Source organism: Lutra lutra, chromosome 7, assembly GCF_902655055.1.
Source record: "Lutra lutra chromosome 7, mLutLut1.2, whole genome shotgun sequence".
In the NCBI taxonomy this organism is placed as follows: Eukaryota; Metazoa; Chordata; class Mammalia; order Carnivora; family Mustelidae; genus Lutra; species Lutra lutra.
Genome location: NC_062284.1, coordinates 102,806,199 through 102,823,517, shown reverse-complemented (window position 1 = coordinate 102,823,517; position 17,319 = coordinate 102,806,199). Strand labels below are relative to the sequence as shown.

Below are 17,319 nucleotides of genomic sequence, written 5' to 3'. Positions count from 1 at the left end.
TTTCCCCCCAGTGTTCCAAGATTCATTGTTTATGCACTGTACCCAGTGCTCCACACAATACCTGCCCTCCTTAATACCTACCACGAGGCTCACCCATCCTTCCCACCACTCCCTTCCAAAACCCTCAGTTTGTTTCTCAGAGTCCATTGTCTTTCATGCTTCATTTCCCCCTCCGATTTACCCCAATTCACTTTTCCTTTCCTTCTCCTAATGTCCTCCATGTTATTCCTTATGCTCCACAAGTAAGTGAAACCATATGATAATTGACTTTCTCTACTTGACTTCTTTCCCTCTGCATAATCTCCTCCAGTCCCGTCCATGTTGATAGAAAAGTTGGGTATTCATCCTTTTTGATGGAGGCATAATACTCCATTGTATGTATGGACCATATCTTCTTTATCCATTCATCTGTTGAAGGGCGTCTTGGCTCTTTCCACAGTTTGGTGACTGTGGCCATTGCTGCTATAAACATTGGGGTACATATAGCCCTTCTTTTCACTACATCTGTATCTTTGGGATAAATACCCAGTAGTGCAATTGCAGGGCCATAGGGTATCTCTATTTTTAATTTTTTGAGGAATCTCCACACTGCTTTCCAAAGTGGCTGCCCCAACTTGCATTCCCACCAACAGTGTAAGACTGTTCCCCTTTCTCCACATCCTCTCCAATACTTGTTGTTTCCTGTCCTGATAATTTTGGCCATTCTCACTGGTATAAGGTAGTATCTCAATGAGGTTTTGATTTTAATTTCTCTGATAAAATTCCTCATTTTTTAAAAAGAAAATCCAAAAAAACTTTTTAACCCAAGTGAGTATGTAAACTTCTAAGACTAAAGATAAAATAGTTAAATATTAAAAAAAAAACAAACCAAAACCTTCCTAGAGCATTTAGTTCTTAATTATTACTTTCAGATCATATGTTTAAATATAAGAGTTTAGAAGCATTTTTTTTATTTCTGTTCTCTCCTTTCATTAAACATTAGTTCTCTAGAACACAATTTTATGTATTTCCATCTAAAATATTTGTGATAAAGTCTTTTTGAATCTGTTGATGGTGCTCTCATTAGAATTTTATACCAGGGGCACCTGGGTGGCTCTGTCATTAAATGTCTGCCTTCGGCTCAGGTCATGAATCCAGCATCCTGGGATCGAGCCCCACTTTGGGCTCCTCGGCGGGAAGCCTGCTTCTCCCTCTCTGGCTTCCTTCCTCTGCTTGTATTCCCTCTCTTACTCTGTCAAATAAATAAATAAAATTTAAAAAAAAAAAGAATTTTTACCAAACTATAAGTTTCCATTGGCTTAACATTTGTACAGTTATACAGTTATAAAAAAAATTGTTATACAATAACAAATGTATTGAACATTTGTACATTCATTTATACTATGGAAGTCATCTGTGAGCTCTACAGTGTATCTGCTTAGTATTCTTTTTTTTTTTTAAGATTTTGTTTATTTGAGTGTGAGAGCATGAGCAGAGGGAAGGACAGGAAAAATCAGACTCCCTGCTGAGTAAGGAGCCAGACACGAGGCTTGATCACAGGACCCTGGGTTCATGACCTAAGCTGAAGACAGACACTCAACCGACTGAGCCACCCAGGTGCCCACTATTCACTTTTTAAAGTGATCTCATCGGCTTTCTGAGTCAGTAGGGCATGCATCTCTTGATCTCAGGGTTGTGAGTTCAAACCCCTCATTGGGCATGGAGATTACCCAACAAATATAGTAATGTGATCTAAAAAACTGTTTACAGTCATCTGGGATCTACAAAGGTAGATTCTACATCTACAATGTTCATATTCCTAGGAATCAGGGATTAGTGTTGAATTTCCTTGCTTCCTTTGTCTGTTGGTTCTATCCATTTACTTTTATAAGCATCAAAAAAAAGCCCACAAAAAAACTAGCTTTAACTGAGATCATTGAAAGCAATTTTATACTACCTAAGCAGTATAAAATCAATTTAATAAAAGTAAATGAGAGAATCTTATAATAAAAGAGATTTTATAGGGACTTTAGGTGACTTCTCTGGAGAATGACCTTTGAGGAGTAAAATCTTGTATTTGGGTATATACAATAGTTCTTTGCATACCTTTCCTATACTCCTGTCCCATCCTTAGTCTGTAAGTGCCTTACTTAAAGTAACGACTAGATCTCACATAAATATAAATCCAGTCCTCGTAAGTACATTTATTCTTGTCAGGTATGTTTGCTACATGGTAGAATGTACAGGTGTGTATTACAGAATTGCCTTTTGAGTAAAGGAGTCTATCTAAATAGTTCACTGATACTTTGTAATTTGTGTTAATTTGTTCAAGGTATCTAGCAAAGTGGAAAAAGATTACAATGATCTTTTTGATGGAGATGATGCAAATAATGCTGGTGATTTTCTAAATGACAATGCAGTTGAGACCCCCTCTTTTTCAAAGAGGATTATAAATGATGAGGAAGAGGATGACGACCTCATGCTGGCCTCAGGTCGTCCTAGACAACGAAGTCACATCCTAGAAGATGATGATAATTCAGTTGGTATGTGTTGATTTTGTGGATATGATTGTGCATCCCATTGATTGATCTTTTCAATTTTTTATTGAAAAGTTTTTTTATTTGAAGTCATTATTAAATTTACAGAATGTAGCTAATGCAGTGTACAGAGGGAAATGTGTAATATTAAATACTTGGGGGCACCTGGGTGGGTTAAGCCTTTGCCTTCGGCTCAGGTCATGATCTCAGGGTCCTGGGCCCCACATCGGGCTCTCTGCTTAGCAGGGAGCCTGTTTCCTCCTCTCTCTCTGCCTGCCTCTCTGCTTACTTATGACCTCTGTCTGTCAAATAAATAAACAAAATCTTTAAAAAAAAAAAATACTTGTTAGGTTTCAAATCAATGATCTAAGCTTCTGCTTTAGCAAATTAGAAAATTAAGAGGAAATTAAACTCTATACTAGCAGAAAGAAGGAAATAAACAATTCAATGATATTGACAATCAAAAAACTATATAGAAAGTCAGTGAAACCAAAAGCTAGTTCTTTAAAAAGATTGGTAAAGTTGTTGAATCTCTATCCTGACTGACCAGAAAGGAAAAGAAGACTCAAATGACTAATATAAGTGATGAAAGGGGACTTATCACCATAGATCCTATAGACCTATACTATCCAGTATGGTAGCCACTAACTACCTGTGGCTATTGAGCATTTGAAATGTGGCTAGTTTAAAATGAGATGTGTTGTAAGTGTGAAACGCAACCAGATTTTGAAGAGAGTATGAGAAGAGTGTAAAATATTTTAGTCCTTTTTTACATGAGTATGTGTTGAAATTATAATGTTTTAATATAGGATAATATTAAAATTAATTAGACCTGGGTTTTTTTTTTACTATTTAAAATATGGCTACTAGAATATTTGAAATTATACATATAATTCATTTCTATAAGATAGCACTGCTATTAATAACAGAAGAATAAAGGAGAATGTTATGAACAACTTTGTGCCCATAAATGTAACAACTTTAATAAAATGGATGATTCTTTGATATAAGCTACCAAGCTAACTCAAGAAATATGTAACCTGAATAGTATAATATCTGTTAAAGAAATAGAGATAACAATTTAAAGAACCCTTTAGGGGTGGCTGGGTGGCTCAGTTAAGCATCTGCCTTTGGCTCACGTCATAATCTCAGAGTCCTGGGATGGAGCCCCACATCAGGCTTCCTGCTCAGTAGGAAGCTTGCTTCTCCCTCTCCTACTTCCCCTGCTTGTGTTCCCTCTCTCGCTGTCTCTTTCTCTGTCGAACAAATAAATAAAATTAAAAAAAAAAAAAACATTTATAAAGTGCCTGTTGCAACAACTTATATGCTAAAATAGCACATTTAACATTATCAAATAAATTTATCATTATCAAATAAATGGCATTATCAAATAAATGCTAAATACCATTTTATGGTGGTAAATTGTGCTACATTTAAATCATATGGGTTTTATACAACAGAGGTCCTCAAATGTTTGATCTCAGGAGCTCATTACATTCTTTTTTCTTTTTTTTTTTTTTTTTTTAAGATTTTATTTATTTATTTGACAGAGAGAGATCACAAGCAGACGGAGAGGCAGGCAGAGAGAGAGAGAGAGGGAAGCAGGCTCCCTGCTGAGCAGAGAGCCCGATGCGGGCCTCGATCCCAGGACCCTGAGATCATGACCTGAGCCGAAGGCAGCGGCTTAACCCACTGAGCCACCCAGGCGCCCATCTCATTACATTCTTAAAAACATTTGAGGATCTCAAAGAAAATTATTTGTGGAGTTACATCGTTATTTACCATGGTAGAAACTAAAACTAAGAAATTTTAAAAATATTTACTTTTAAATAACAATAAACTCATTTATGTATACATAATAATGTTTCAGATGAAAAAATTTCATAAGAAAATTGGCGTTATTTTATCCTTTTGAAAATTTCTTTAATGTCTAGCATAGAAGATGACTTGAATTCTCTCATATGCCTCAGAGTTCAGTCTGTTGCCATATATGTTGTTTTTATTTGACATATGTGTAGAGTATTCAGGCTTACATGAACATGTAGTTTGTAAAGGGAGTATTTTAACAGCCTGTTGAAATACTTCTAGATAGTCTTCTTTGCTACTGTACCAAAAACTCAACTTACTTGCGATGTGGAATCCAGAAACTCCAGTGAATATTCCAGCTGTATTACATTAAAATCCATTGGTCTGACTTGAATGAATCTTTTAATTTACCATGTTTGATTTTGAAATATATGCATTGGTAATTTGGAAAATATTGGTTCACTATAGGTCTGCAGGTCTTTTAATTTTGACACTATTATCCAGTATCAGTATCATCACCAATCTCATCAGAAGTTTTTAAATATTAGGAAGCAGTCAAGCTCATGGTGGCAGGTACAAGTTTTCTAATTTTTTTTTTTAAAGATTTTATTTATTAGAGAGAGAGATCACAAGTAGGCAGAGAGTCAGGCAGAGAAAGGGGGAAGCAGGCTCCCTGAGCAGGGAGCCCGATGTGGGGCTCAATCCCAGGACCCTGAGATCATGACCCAAGCTGAAGGCAGAGGCTTAACCCATTGAGCCACCCAAGTGCCCCATTTTTTAATATTCTGGTTTTTGCTTGAAAACTCAAATTTTATCATTGACAACAAATTCTGTCAGTTATTTTTCTTAAATGATCAACTTCATTTATTTAAAGAAAATGTTTACCAAATACCAAAGACTGCATAGCCATAGTTTATTTGGCATTCTTTCAAGTATAAATGGTGTTCTGTGAAAAAATCAATTAGTTCAGCTTACAACTCAATTGCACAAATGCTTTTTTTTTTGAGACGGACATCACTCTTTATGCACACTTCCTATTTTAGCACAAAGAACATTTAAAAAAAAAATCTATGTTGGATCAAGATTCAACAGAATTAATATTTTTACTGCAATTGAGTGGTGGTTAACAACGAATTGACTACTAATACAGATTGGTGCCACTGCCACACCAACAGTTTTACCCTCTATTGTTTTGTACCATCACTGTAAATGTTAACATAGTAGAAGAGGCAGATAGCATGTTAGTATTTTTAAATATGAATGGAAAAGTTTAGATTTCATAATGCTTTCCTTTTTCTAGATCATTGGTATTTATGATTCTCTAAGTATGATTTTTTATTTTCTAGATGTTACCATGTTAAAAGCTGGTTCTAGTCTTTCCAAAGAGGAGGAGGAGGATGATCAGGCCAACAGCATTCATAATCTACCACTTGTAACATCCCAAAGGCCGTTTTATGATGGGCCAATGCCAACTCCCCGGCAAAAGCCATTCCAGTCAGGTTCTACTCCCATGCATCTCACGCATAGGTTCATGGTAAGCCTTGGATCTACATTTAACTTTAAAATAGTTTTATTTAACTCTTTAAACTATAAGTGTTTTATCTCACTATAGTTAATTTTGTTCGGTACAAAATATTTTTAAAAACCTTGATTAACTGGCCAAAAGCCTTTGGTTCATTATAATTTTGTGGTTGATTTATTTTATGGTTAACTTACAGTTTGTTTTTTTTTTTTTTAAGATTTTATTTATTTATTTGTCAGAGAGAGAGAGGGAGAGAGAGCAAGCACAGGCAGACAGAATGGCAGGCAGAGGCAGAGGGAGAAGCAGGCTCCCTGATGAGCAAGGAGCCCGATGTGGGACTCGATCCCAGGACGCTGGGATCATGACCTGAGCCGAAGGCAGCTGCTTAACCAACTGAGCCACCCAGGCGTCCCTAACTTACAGTTTTAACCTTATTTCAACCTTATTATTGGAAATCACGTTAAATAAAATTCTGCTTTGCAAAAAAAAAGAAAAAAAAATCTGCTTTGCAAAGTGACATAATGAACATAATGCGACTATGTATCTTGCAATATCTCTTGATTGTACTTCCAAACTTTATTTCTCATATTTTTATATAGAAGTTTATACTGATTCCAAAACACTGGTTAGAAGGTATTTTTGAAGGCAGCTCCTAATATAATATATTAGAAGGTGATAAGTACTATGGAAAACAAACTATCTGCCTCTTTTCCCCACCCCATCCCACTGGAATATAAACTCCAGAAGGATAAGAAATTGTTTTTGTTTTGTTTACTGATAGCACTTAGAACAAGGTATGGCACAGTAGGCATTAAGAATATATTTCCTAAATGGATGGATGAATATATTAGCTTTTTGTTCTGAGAACTAAAAAGTTTAATATTTTTATTTATTTGAGGCTTTTCACTGAGGACTTTGCCTCTTGTCCTTTTTGAAAGGATAGGCCTGGCATAAGTTTGTATGTAAATATTAGAAGTGATGTTTTATTTTAATAAAACTTTTTGTTGGTATCTGTAGTCATCATCAAGTAATAGGTCTTAATTTCTTGTTGTTACATATTTTATTTATAGTTCTTTATAGTAGAGGAAAGTGTGAGCCTGTAGTATATATGGGTGGAAGATAAGTTTTCTAAATGGTATTGGTTTATGTTTAATGGTATTGGTTTATGTTGCCTTAAAATGTATATATTTATTCCTACAATATAAAGCAGTTAGTTGGAGCAGGAAAATATGCTGTCATTTATATCCATATTTATAAGTAAGTAAATTTTTGAAATATTTCTGTTGGGGAATTTAATAGTTTGGTTGTTCAGAATTGTATTTTTTTATGGCAGTCATGTAATTTTTAAAATATTAAATGAAATACTCCAATTGCTACTCAATATTTATGTGCCTTCTCATGAAAAGAGTAGGTAGTAATTGTAGTTCTGATGTCACTACTCTTACTTGAAACTATTTAAAGGTGATTAAGCTGTGTTTGCTCCCATAACTTCAATTTCAATACAGACTGAATTATAATATTTATTAATTTGTACTACTTTAGTCCACTGATTCTAGGACCTGTAATTTATCTCAGACTTGTATTTAACCTTAATGTTTGTAGGTGTGGAACTCTGTTGGAATTATTCGCTGCTATAATGATGAGCAAGACAATGCCATAGATGTGGAGTTCCATGATACCTCCATACACCACGCAACACACTTATCAAACACTTTGAATTACACAGTAGCAGATCTATCTTATGAAGCTATTTTGTTGGCATGTGAAAGTACTGATGAACTAGCAAGGTAAATTCCAGATTATTAGGAAGAATTTGTCACTGCTGGATTGTTAGATACAGAAGATTTTCATACATAATACCTCAGAACATGTCTCTTTTTGCCTAATTGTCCTGTCCTTTACAGTCTCTAACTACAAATCAGGATGACATAGGGCATCTGGTTTACAGTCTCTAACTACAAATCAGGATGACATGGGGCATCTGGGTGACTCAATTGGTTTAGGCATCTTACTCTTTTTTTTTTTTTAAGATTTTATTTATTTATTTGACAGGAAGAGAGAGAGATCACAAGTAGGCAGAGAGGCAGGCAGAGAGAGAAGGCGAGGCAGGCTCCCTGCTGAGCAGAGAACCCGACATGGGGCTCGATCCCAGGACCCTGAGATCATGACCCGAGCCAAAGGCAGAGGCTCAACCCACTGAGCTCCCAGGCGCCCCTAGGCATCTTACTCTTAATCTCAGCTCAGCTCTTGATCTCAGGGTTGTGAGTTCAAGCCCTGCATTGTGGGGGGGCAGGGGAAATGACATGATACAATTAATAATTTATAATTGCAAGAGAAATTAAAGAGTTAGATAAACATTGTTACTCTGTTTCATTACTATTGAAAGATATATATGATGTATAGATGTATATAATATGGTATATTATATAATTATCTCTAATTGCTTATATATTATAGACATAATTACATAATATTTAATATATATATTTTAAACAGACAAGCAGTACAGGATTTTTAGGAAATAAAAATCCCCCCAGAATTCTACTTTCAGATATAACCACTGTTAGCAATTTGGTATGTATCCTTTCTAGATTTCTTTTTGTACAAACCCCTGCCCCCTTTTTAAATTTACTTTATTAGTGTAATTCATGTATAATAAAATGTACTTCTTAGGTATCCAGTTTAGTGAGTTTAACGAATGTGTATGTATCAACTGTCACAATCAAAAAATTTTTTTTAATTTTTTAAAAACTTTTTAAATTCATTTAATTAACATATATGTTTTTGGTTTCAGAGGTACAGACCTGTGATTCATCAGTCTTACATAATACCCAGTACTCATTACATCACATGCCCTTCTTAGTGTTCATCACCCCAACCTCATACCCTCCAGCAACCCTCAGTTTGTTTCCTATTATTAAGAGTCTTTTATGGTTTGTCTCCCTCTTTGGTTTCGCCTTGTTTTATTTTTTCCTCTCCTCCCCTATGATCCTCTGTTTTGTTTCTTAAATTCCACATTTTTTAATAATTTTTTTTAAAGATTCTATTTATTTATTTGACAGACAGAGATCACAAGTAGGCAGAGGGGCAGGCAGAGAGAGAAGGGGTAGCAGGCTCCCTGTTGGAGCAGAGAGCCTGATGTGGGCTCAGAAAATCAGAGCCTCGATCCCAGGACCCTGAGATCATGACCTGAGCCGAAGACAGAGGCTTAACCCACTGAGCCACCTAGGCGCCCCTTAAATTCCACATTTCAGTGAAATCATGATAATTGCCTTTCTCTGATTGACTTATTTCGCTTAGCATAATACACTCTGGTTCCATCCTCATCATTGCAAATGGCAAGATTTCATTTTTTGATAGCTGCATAATACTCCTGTGTGTGTGTGTGTGTGTGTGTGTGTGTGTGTGTGTCTACATTTTTTTTTTTTTATTTATGTATTTGTCATAGAGAAAGAAAAAGAGAACACAAGCAGGGGGAGCAACAGGCAGAGGGGAAGCAGGCTCCCCACTGAGCAAGGAGCCCAGTGCGGAATCATGATATGAGCCAGTGGTAGACGCTTAACCAACTGAGCCACTCAGGTGTCCCTATACCACATCTCCTTCATCCATTCATCTGTCAATGGACAGCTCGGGTCTTTCCATAGTTTGGCTGTTGTGGACATTGCTGCTATATTTTTAAGTAATCCCTACAGCTGTGTAGGGCTCAAACCATAACCCCAAGACCAAGAGTCACATGTTGTATCGACTGAGTCAGCCAGTTGCTCCTCAAAATATTTTTTATCACTCAAAAATATTCCCTTGTATCCCTTTGCAGTTAATACCAGCCTTGGACAACTACTGACCTGGATTTTTTTTTTCTGTTTTTTGGGTTTTTTTGTCATTATAAATTAGAATTGAAACTTCTTTTTTTCTTTAATTTTTTATGTAAATTTTTTAAAGATTTTATTTATTTATTTGACAGACAGCACAAGTGGGCAGAGAGGCAGGCAGAGAGAGAGGAGGAAGCAGGCTTCCCGCTGAGCAGAGAGCCCGATGCGGGGATCGATCCCAGGACCCTGGGATCATGACCTGAGCTGAAGACAGAGGCTTTAACCCACTGAGCCACCCAGGCACCCCAAACTGAAACTTCTTTTTAAAAAGGGAGGGGGCAGAATGATATTTGGTAAGTAGATACATAGACAAAATTAGGATGGAAAAGCAATGGAATGCTGAATCCATCCATATTTTTTTAAAGAAGAAAAAATATTTTTATTCATCTTTCTGTTATTTCAGCCAGATTTCCTTTTCCTGATTTTTCAGCTGATTTTAATGCTTATACACTTGATTATAGGTTTTACCAACTCTGAGGTGATTCGAAATTAAAATCCTGATCGGGTACATTAGCTTCTTGCTAAGTGTGGCCCACAAACTAGGAGCATGGGTCACTCGGAAGCTTGTTGAAAACAGAATCTCAGACTCCACCCCAGACCTAAATCAGAATCTGCATTTTAATGAGATCTACAGGTGATTGAGTTTGTATTAAAGTCTGAGAAACATATCTTAACATTTTAATTGGTTTCCTAATTTACACATTGTAAAATCCACTCACTACTTCATTATTTTTTTCAATATTTCATTATTGAATTAAATTAGTACAATAAAATAAACCACTGTTGACTCTGTCTCCAACTCAGAGTCTTAACATAATTAGAACATTTGTTTCCATGTGCAGTTTTTATTTCAGATATCTTTCCCTGTTTTCCTGGATATGTTATTTCATAGCTATATACAATGTGACTTTTCATTTTAAAATTGAATTTAGAGGTGCCTGGGTGGCTCAGTTGGTTAAGTGTCTGCCTTTGGCTCAGGTCATGATCCCAGGGTCCTGGGTTTGAGCCCCACATCAGGCTTTCTGCTGAGCAGAGAGTCTGCTTCATCCTCTCCTTTTGCCACTTACCCCCACTCATGCACTTGCTCTCTCTTTCTCTCTCATATAAATAAATTTTAAAAAAACCCAGAATTTTAAATTACTCTTCAGAAAATCAGTACTACCTCTGTTTCCAAATTTTATAGTATCTGCATTCCCAAACTTAACTTTAATAACTTAGGTGTCTGTATGTATGCAAAGAAAAAAGACTGGAAACATCAAATTGTTTGCAGTGATTGGTGATCTTGCTGTGGGATTATGTGATTGTTTTTCCTTTTTTCTTTTGTTTTCCTGGATTAAATTTTTTTGGCGGTGAAAGAACTCTTTAACATTTTGATGCTTCATCTCTTTTAAAAATTTAGTCATCTTTTTCTGTATATTTGCAACCTAAGGTCATATTCTGCAGATTTTAGTCTGCCTGTTTTCATTTAACATTAAGTTATGAGCACTTTCCTATTAACAAGACTGTTAAATGGCTTTAATATAGTCCATTTTAAGGATATTTCATAATTACTTTTTCAAAGCTATTTTTGGACTGTTTATGTTTAATAGAAAAATTAGCTATTTGGTTTTGTCACTGGGGTATCATGATTAGTTTTATAGATATAAAATATCAAATATGAAAGTTTGTTTCGGTCTTGTTTTAATTTTTAGCAAGCTTCACTGTCTGCACTTCAGTTCTTGGGATTCAAGCAAAGAGTGGTTAGTAGACATGCCTCAGAATGAAGATATTGAAGCCATATGTCTTGGTCTGGGATGGGCAGCTGCTGCCACCAGTGCCATGCTCCTTCGACTGTTCACTATTGGAGGTGTTCAGAAAGAGATCTTTAGTCTTCCTGGCCCTATAGTATCAATGGCAGGACATGGAGAACAGCTTTTCATTGTTTATCATAGAGGTAGGTTTTTTCCTAGTCTTTTATAATTTTACCGAGACCTGAAATAAAATCAAAATTACTTGAGAATTTTTCTCTTTCTCTTATTTTGTTTTGGGTTATATACCTGCTTTTGCATTCATTTTGTATTTGAATCAGTATAGTCTTCAAATTTACAGAATTTTGTTGTATTCCCTAATAGTAATGAAAAGGAAAATATTTTATTTGTAGGAAAACTGTATTGTAGAAAGAATTCCATGTTTAGTTACTTCCATGTTTAAATCTTGTAAGAATTTTCAGAGTTTAAATGCCTCAAAAAATAAACTAACTTATAGTGTACAGGACCAAGACAGTTTGAATATGACTTAAAAAGTTGCTGCTTCCTTCACTTCATATTCTGTCTTCAGTACCCATCACTATGTGTCAAGACTGATTTTATCAAGATTATTGATAGGGGGCAGGCAACCTTCATCTCAGGGCCATGAGTTCAAGCCCCATGTTGGGCCTAGAGCTTACTTAAGAAAAGAAGGAAGATTACTGCTAATCTTTTTATGCTTATTTTTTTTGATAATTCCATTAGAAACCCTTTTTCTATTTTTTTAAAATATTATTTAAATTCAAGTTAACATTAATAGTGTAGTATTGGTTTTAGGAGTAGAATTTAGTGATTCATCATTTACATATAACACCCAGTACTCATCCCAACACATGCCCTCTTTAATACCCATCATGCATTTAACCCATCCCCCTGCCCACCTCCCCTCTCTCAACCCTCAGTTTGTTCTCTTAACTATTGAGTCTCTTGTGCTGATTTCTTGACTCATAGTTCAAAAGTACAGCTTGAGAAACTACCCTGGGTTATCTAGTTAAGGCCTATGGCTTTATTATTTTATTTTTTAAGCTTTTATTTATTCATTTAAGAGAAAGAGAGCACAAGTAGGCAAAGTGGTAGACAGAGGGAGAGGGAGTAGCAGGCTCCCCACTGAGCAGGGAGCCTAAAGTGGGGCTCGATCCCAGGACCACCCTAGCCAAAGGCAGACACTCAACCAACTGAGCCATCCAGGTACCCCAGGGCCTGTGGCTTTATATAGATCTGTGTGTCCATGACCTATAAATTAGTATCACCAGCCCTACCCTCTCCTTGTATGTACAGACTTATATATCCAGTGGCTGCTTGCAATCTCTTTGTACAATTTTGATACTCATTTCAAATTTGGTCATAATAAAACTTTTGCATTTTTGTTTTTTACCTTCCGCCTTGCCTTTTACTTAGTTTTCCCCATCTGAGTAAATGGCATACTCTTAACCCAGCCAGTCAAGTCAGAAATGAATCATGAATTCTCTTTCCCTCACCGCCCCCACATCAACCCTATCAGTGAAGTCATATCACCATGTCAGTTCTATCGAGTAAAACATTCCAAACTGTCTTTTCATCTCCTCCACTAAAACCCCTCTTCTCCTGGACTAGTGGCCCTGTAACTGGCTTCTTAGCTTCAACCCTTGCCTTCCATAGTCCATTTTCCATAAAACAACCTGAGTGATCTTTTAAAAACATAAATCAGAACATGTCCCTCTTCTGCTCAAATTCCTCTGATGACTTCCCATTGCTTTAGAATAAAAATCAAACCTTTAATCACAGCTAGCAAGGTCCTACATGATCTGACCTTTGCCTGCCTCTTCAACCTCATCTCTTGCCACTTTTTCTTATCATTCATTCTAGCCATACTAGCTGCTTTGTGTTCTTCAAATTTACCAAGCTTGTTCCCATCTTAGGATCTTTTCATTAGCTGTTCCTTCTTTTTCCTATATTACAGCTCTTTCCCCCAACTAACTTGCAAATTATATCTCAGCTAAATTTTACTTTCTCACACAGGCCACCTCTGACTGTCCAGTCTAAAGTAATCACTCAGTCTGACACTCTGTATCACATTATTATTTTAATTCTCTGTTAACACTTAATATTTTTTTCCCCAAAATTAGTCTTCTACCTGAATATAAATTTCCTGAGGATATGTCTTCTTTACTATTGTAGCCTTAGTACCTCGCACATAGTAAGCTCTTTGTAAATATTTCTTGGGTGAATGAATTATCACTTAATACTACTTTGTATAAATAGTCCCTATAACATAGTATTCTGCTTTAATACCGGAATGGTACCTCAGTCAGGGGGGTTATCCATAAAAAGTAGTGCTAGTTAATATAGAGTTTATCACAAAATCAGTTCACAAAATCACAGAAGGTACTCTAGACTGCATTATAGCTAAATAGTCTTTGATACCTGATTTCTATTTATATATTCTCACTAGGTGCAGGATTTGATGGTGATCAGTGCCTTGGAGTTCAACTGCTAGAGCTGGGGAAAAAGAAAAAACAAATTTTACATGGTGATCCTCTTCCTCTTACGAGGAAATCCTACCTAGTGTGGGTTGGATTTTCAGCTGAAGGCAAGATAAATTAACTTATTTATATTAAAGACATTTTTTCAAGTAGAAATTATTCCATTGTTTTATTCCTAATTATTTTTCTTAAGGTGAATTATCTATATTATATGTGTAAATTTCTTTACTATGTTGGCAGTGGGGAAACTGGAATTGTTAGGCAAGTAGCCATTCTTTTATGTATAAGATCTGAAGTTCATGTGAATTCTGTTTGGAAAACATACAAAGAGAGAAATACATTTCTCTAAAAGTTTGTTATAGATAACGAGGAGCTACAAGTCAGTGGTAAAGTTGTGGCTTTTCCAGGAGATTCTATGCAAAAAAAAAAAAAGGAAATTTCAATAGCTGCACTGTCTCCTGCGGTAGGCACGTGTGGCTATTGAGCACTTGAAATGTGGCTAATCCAGATTGAGATGGCAGTAAGTATAAAATACTCCGAACTTTGAAAGTTTAGTACAAAAAAAGAAGAATCTCAGTAATTCTTTTATATTGATTATATGTTAAAATAATAATATTTTGGATATATTGGATTTAATAAAATAGATTATTCAAATTAGCCTCACTTTTTCCCCTTTCCTTTTTTTTAGCAGTTTTTTTTTTTAGATTTTATTATTCATTTATTTGACAGAGAGAGAGAGAGAGAGAGAGAAAGATCACAAGTAGGCAGAGAGGCAGGCAGAAAGAGAGAGGGAAGCAGGCTCCCTGCTGAGCAGAAAGCCTGATGCAGGGCTCCATCCCAGGACCCTGGAATCATGACCAAAGCCAAAGGCAGAGGCTTAACCCACTGAGCCACCCAGGTGCCTCTTTTCCCCCTTTCCTCATCTGGCACTAAGAAACTAAAAGTTACATTTGTAGACTCATTTAATAATGGCTTATGACTGATGATGATTTGAAGTACCTTATTTTAAGGTACCTGTTTAATGTACCTGTTCTCTAACTCAGATATTTCCATTGGAGATTCATGTCTTTCACTTATATCTTTGGAAACTCCAGTTTGTCTTTAAAAAAAAACAAACCATTTCTAGATGTTTTCTAGTGGGATTTTATTGTTTTTTTTTTTTTAAAGATTTTATTTATTTATTTGACAGAGATCACAAGTAGGCAGAGAGAGGGGGAAGCAGGTTCCCTGCTGAGCAGAGAGCCCGATGCAGGGCTGGATCCCAGGACGCTGGGATCATGACCTGAGCCGAAGGCAGAGGCTTTTTTTTTTTTTTTTTTTTTTTTTTTTTTATGGGAGTTTTATTTATTTGGAAGTGAACTTTGAACTATCAATACAAATGCCAAAATACTACACAAAACATCCACAGGAACTTTTTTCATCGTTTTTTGAATTGTTCACAATGAAGGCAGAGGCTTTAACCCACTGAGCCACCCAGGTGCCCCTTACTGGTTATTTATGTTCTAATGTGACCATTAATAACTTCCATTCATATAGTTTTATTTTTTTCCCCAGTTACCAGTTAGATCTAGACTTGAGGAACATGCTGTTTGTAGTGTGAGAGGTGTATGAAGTCACAGATAATGAAAGGGGTAATTAGCAAATATACTATGTACTTCCTGACATGAGAGCAGAGTAAGTGGGAAACAGAGATGCTGACTTGTTTTCAGGTTAAGAATTGCTTAGGTAGGAGTTGAGGAATACAACAGTGACAAGGCCAAGAAAGCTAGAAGAAGAAGAGTACTAAAGACAAATTTCTCTAGATCATCACTGTGCGTCAGGTTCCCATCATTTTTCCAAGTCTCTCTTAACTAGCGAAACTTCAGATTCAGGTTTAACTTTTTTTTTTTTTTTTTTTTTTTTTTTTTTAACTGAAATTGGCTTTTAAAAATACTGCTATATTCCAGTAGGTGGCATAGTTCTCACTGAAACTATCAGCCTTTCCCTTGGGTAAATTTTAGTCATGCATTTTTTTTTTCTTTTATTCAGTTAGGTCTTACTCTGTGTGGTTAATGAAGTTTTGTGGAAATGATCTTTAATTATTCACCTTTTTGCTTTTGAACTGACATTTGAATCATTGGTATATATTTTTGAAATTGGATTTATTTCACAAATATGTAGCTATTTCTCCCAAGTGATTCCTTTTTCAATTGCTGTTTAGGTACTCCCTGTTATGTGGATTCAGAAGGCATTGTTCGAATGCTTAACAGAGGGCTTGGTAACACATGGACTCCAATATGTAACACAAGAGAACACTGCAAAGGAAAATCTGATCACTACTGGGTGGTTGGTATCCATGAAAATCCCCAGCAACTCAGGTAGGCTATTAGAAAGTGCTTGGTTGTTTCTTTCTAAAAAGTACTGTGAAATTTTTTGTTTTATACACTTTAAAGGTATTTACAAATTTTTTTTGTCCTTCAGGTTAGTTCATATATTGGCTTTCCATATTTACTAACTTAGAAACTTATTTATATTCATTTTGAAGTTTTCAACTGATTGCTTGACTTAGAACTTACTGAACAAAATAGAAATTAAATTTATTGGTCAGACTTTAGTATTATTTCAGCCAGACAGGGAAGGGAGAGCTAAATGTGGCATTTCATCTTTTATTACAGCCTTTTATTTTAAACTGTGATTTAGAATTGAATGATTCAGTGGCTTTTTGAGAGTTTTAAAGGGCTCAGTAATTGTAACCAGAGAGAGGACTAATAGAAATTTAGTAGCTGACTGCAGGTGTACAACTCTCAATCCATTTAGTCTATTCAATATTAAATATTTTCTTCTTTTTTTGACACTTGATATCTTCTTGGTCTAAGCAACTGGCAGTGACATTATGTCGGTACTTGGTGAACAAAGAGGTCTTTGCTTTCATGGAGCTTATAGACTGGGGAGACAGATAACAGAAATAAGTAAATGTTAATTACTACTTGGGATAAATGCCACAAATTAATCTGAGCAGACCCATGATGGAGCATAACAGAAGGGCACATTCTAGGTAGCATAATCACATAGGACTCTTAATAGAGATAGAATTAAATGAGACCCAAGGCCAAGGAGTCTGTGAGGCAAAAGTGGAGTGAAAAATGATCCATGCAGAATAGACAGCATGTATAAAAGTCCTCAGGTCAGAAAGAGCTAGGTGTGTTTAAAGAATTGAAAGAATGCAAAAATGGCTAGCATACAAGAAGTTGAGGGTTGATGGGAAGCATAAGTCCATGCTGATATTGGAAAAAGTTAGACACAGGCTGCATTATAGACCATATAGAGAAGTTAGTATTTCATTTGAAGTTGTATCGTGAAGCCATTCTACAGTTTTATCTG

The 17,319-nt window shown here is 35.8% G+C and overlaps 1 protein-coding gene across 1 annotated transcript in view; it reads left to right on the top strand.

Moving 5' to 3' along the window:
- Positions 1-17,319, top strand: part of WDHD1 (WD repeat and HMG-box DNA binding protein 1) — a 65,259-nt gene that overhangs the window by 28,316 nt on the left and 19,624 nt on the right. The window contains exons 11-16 of the mRNA XM_047735704.1: positions 2,312-2,522; positions 5,669-5,856; positions 7,447-7,631; positions 11,405-11,646; positions 13,929-14,066; positions 16,160-16,316. Of these exons, the coding sequence (XP_047591660.1) occupies positions 2,312-2,522; positions 5,669-5,856; positions 7,447-7,631; positions 11,405-11,646; positions 13,929-14,066; positions 16,160-16,316 (1,121 nt within the window). The remainder of the gene's footprint in view (positions 1-2,311; positions 2,523-5,668; positions 5,857-7,446; positions 7,632-11,404; positions 11,647-13,928; positions 14,067-16,159; positions 16,317-17,319) is intronic.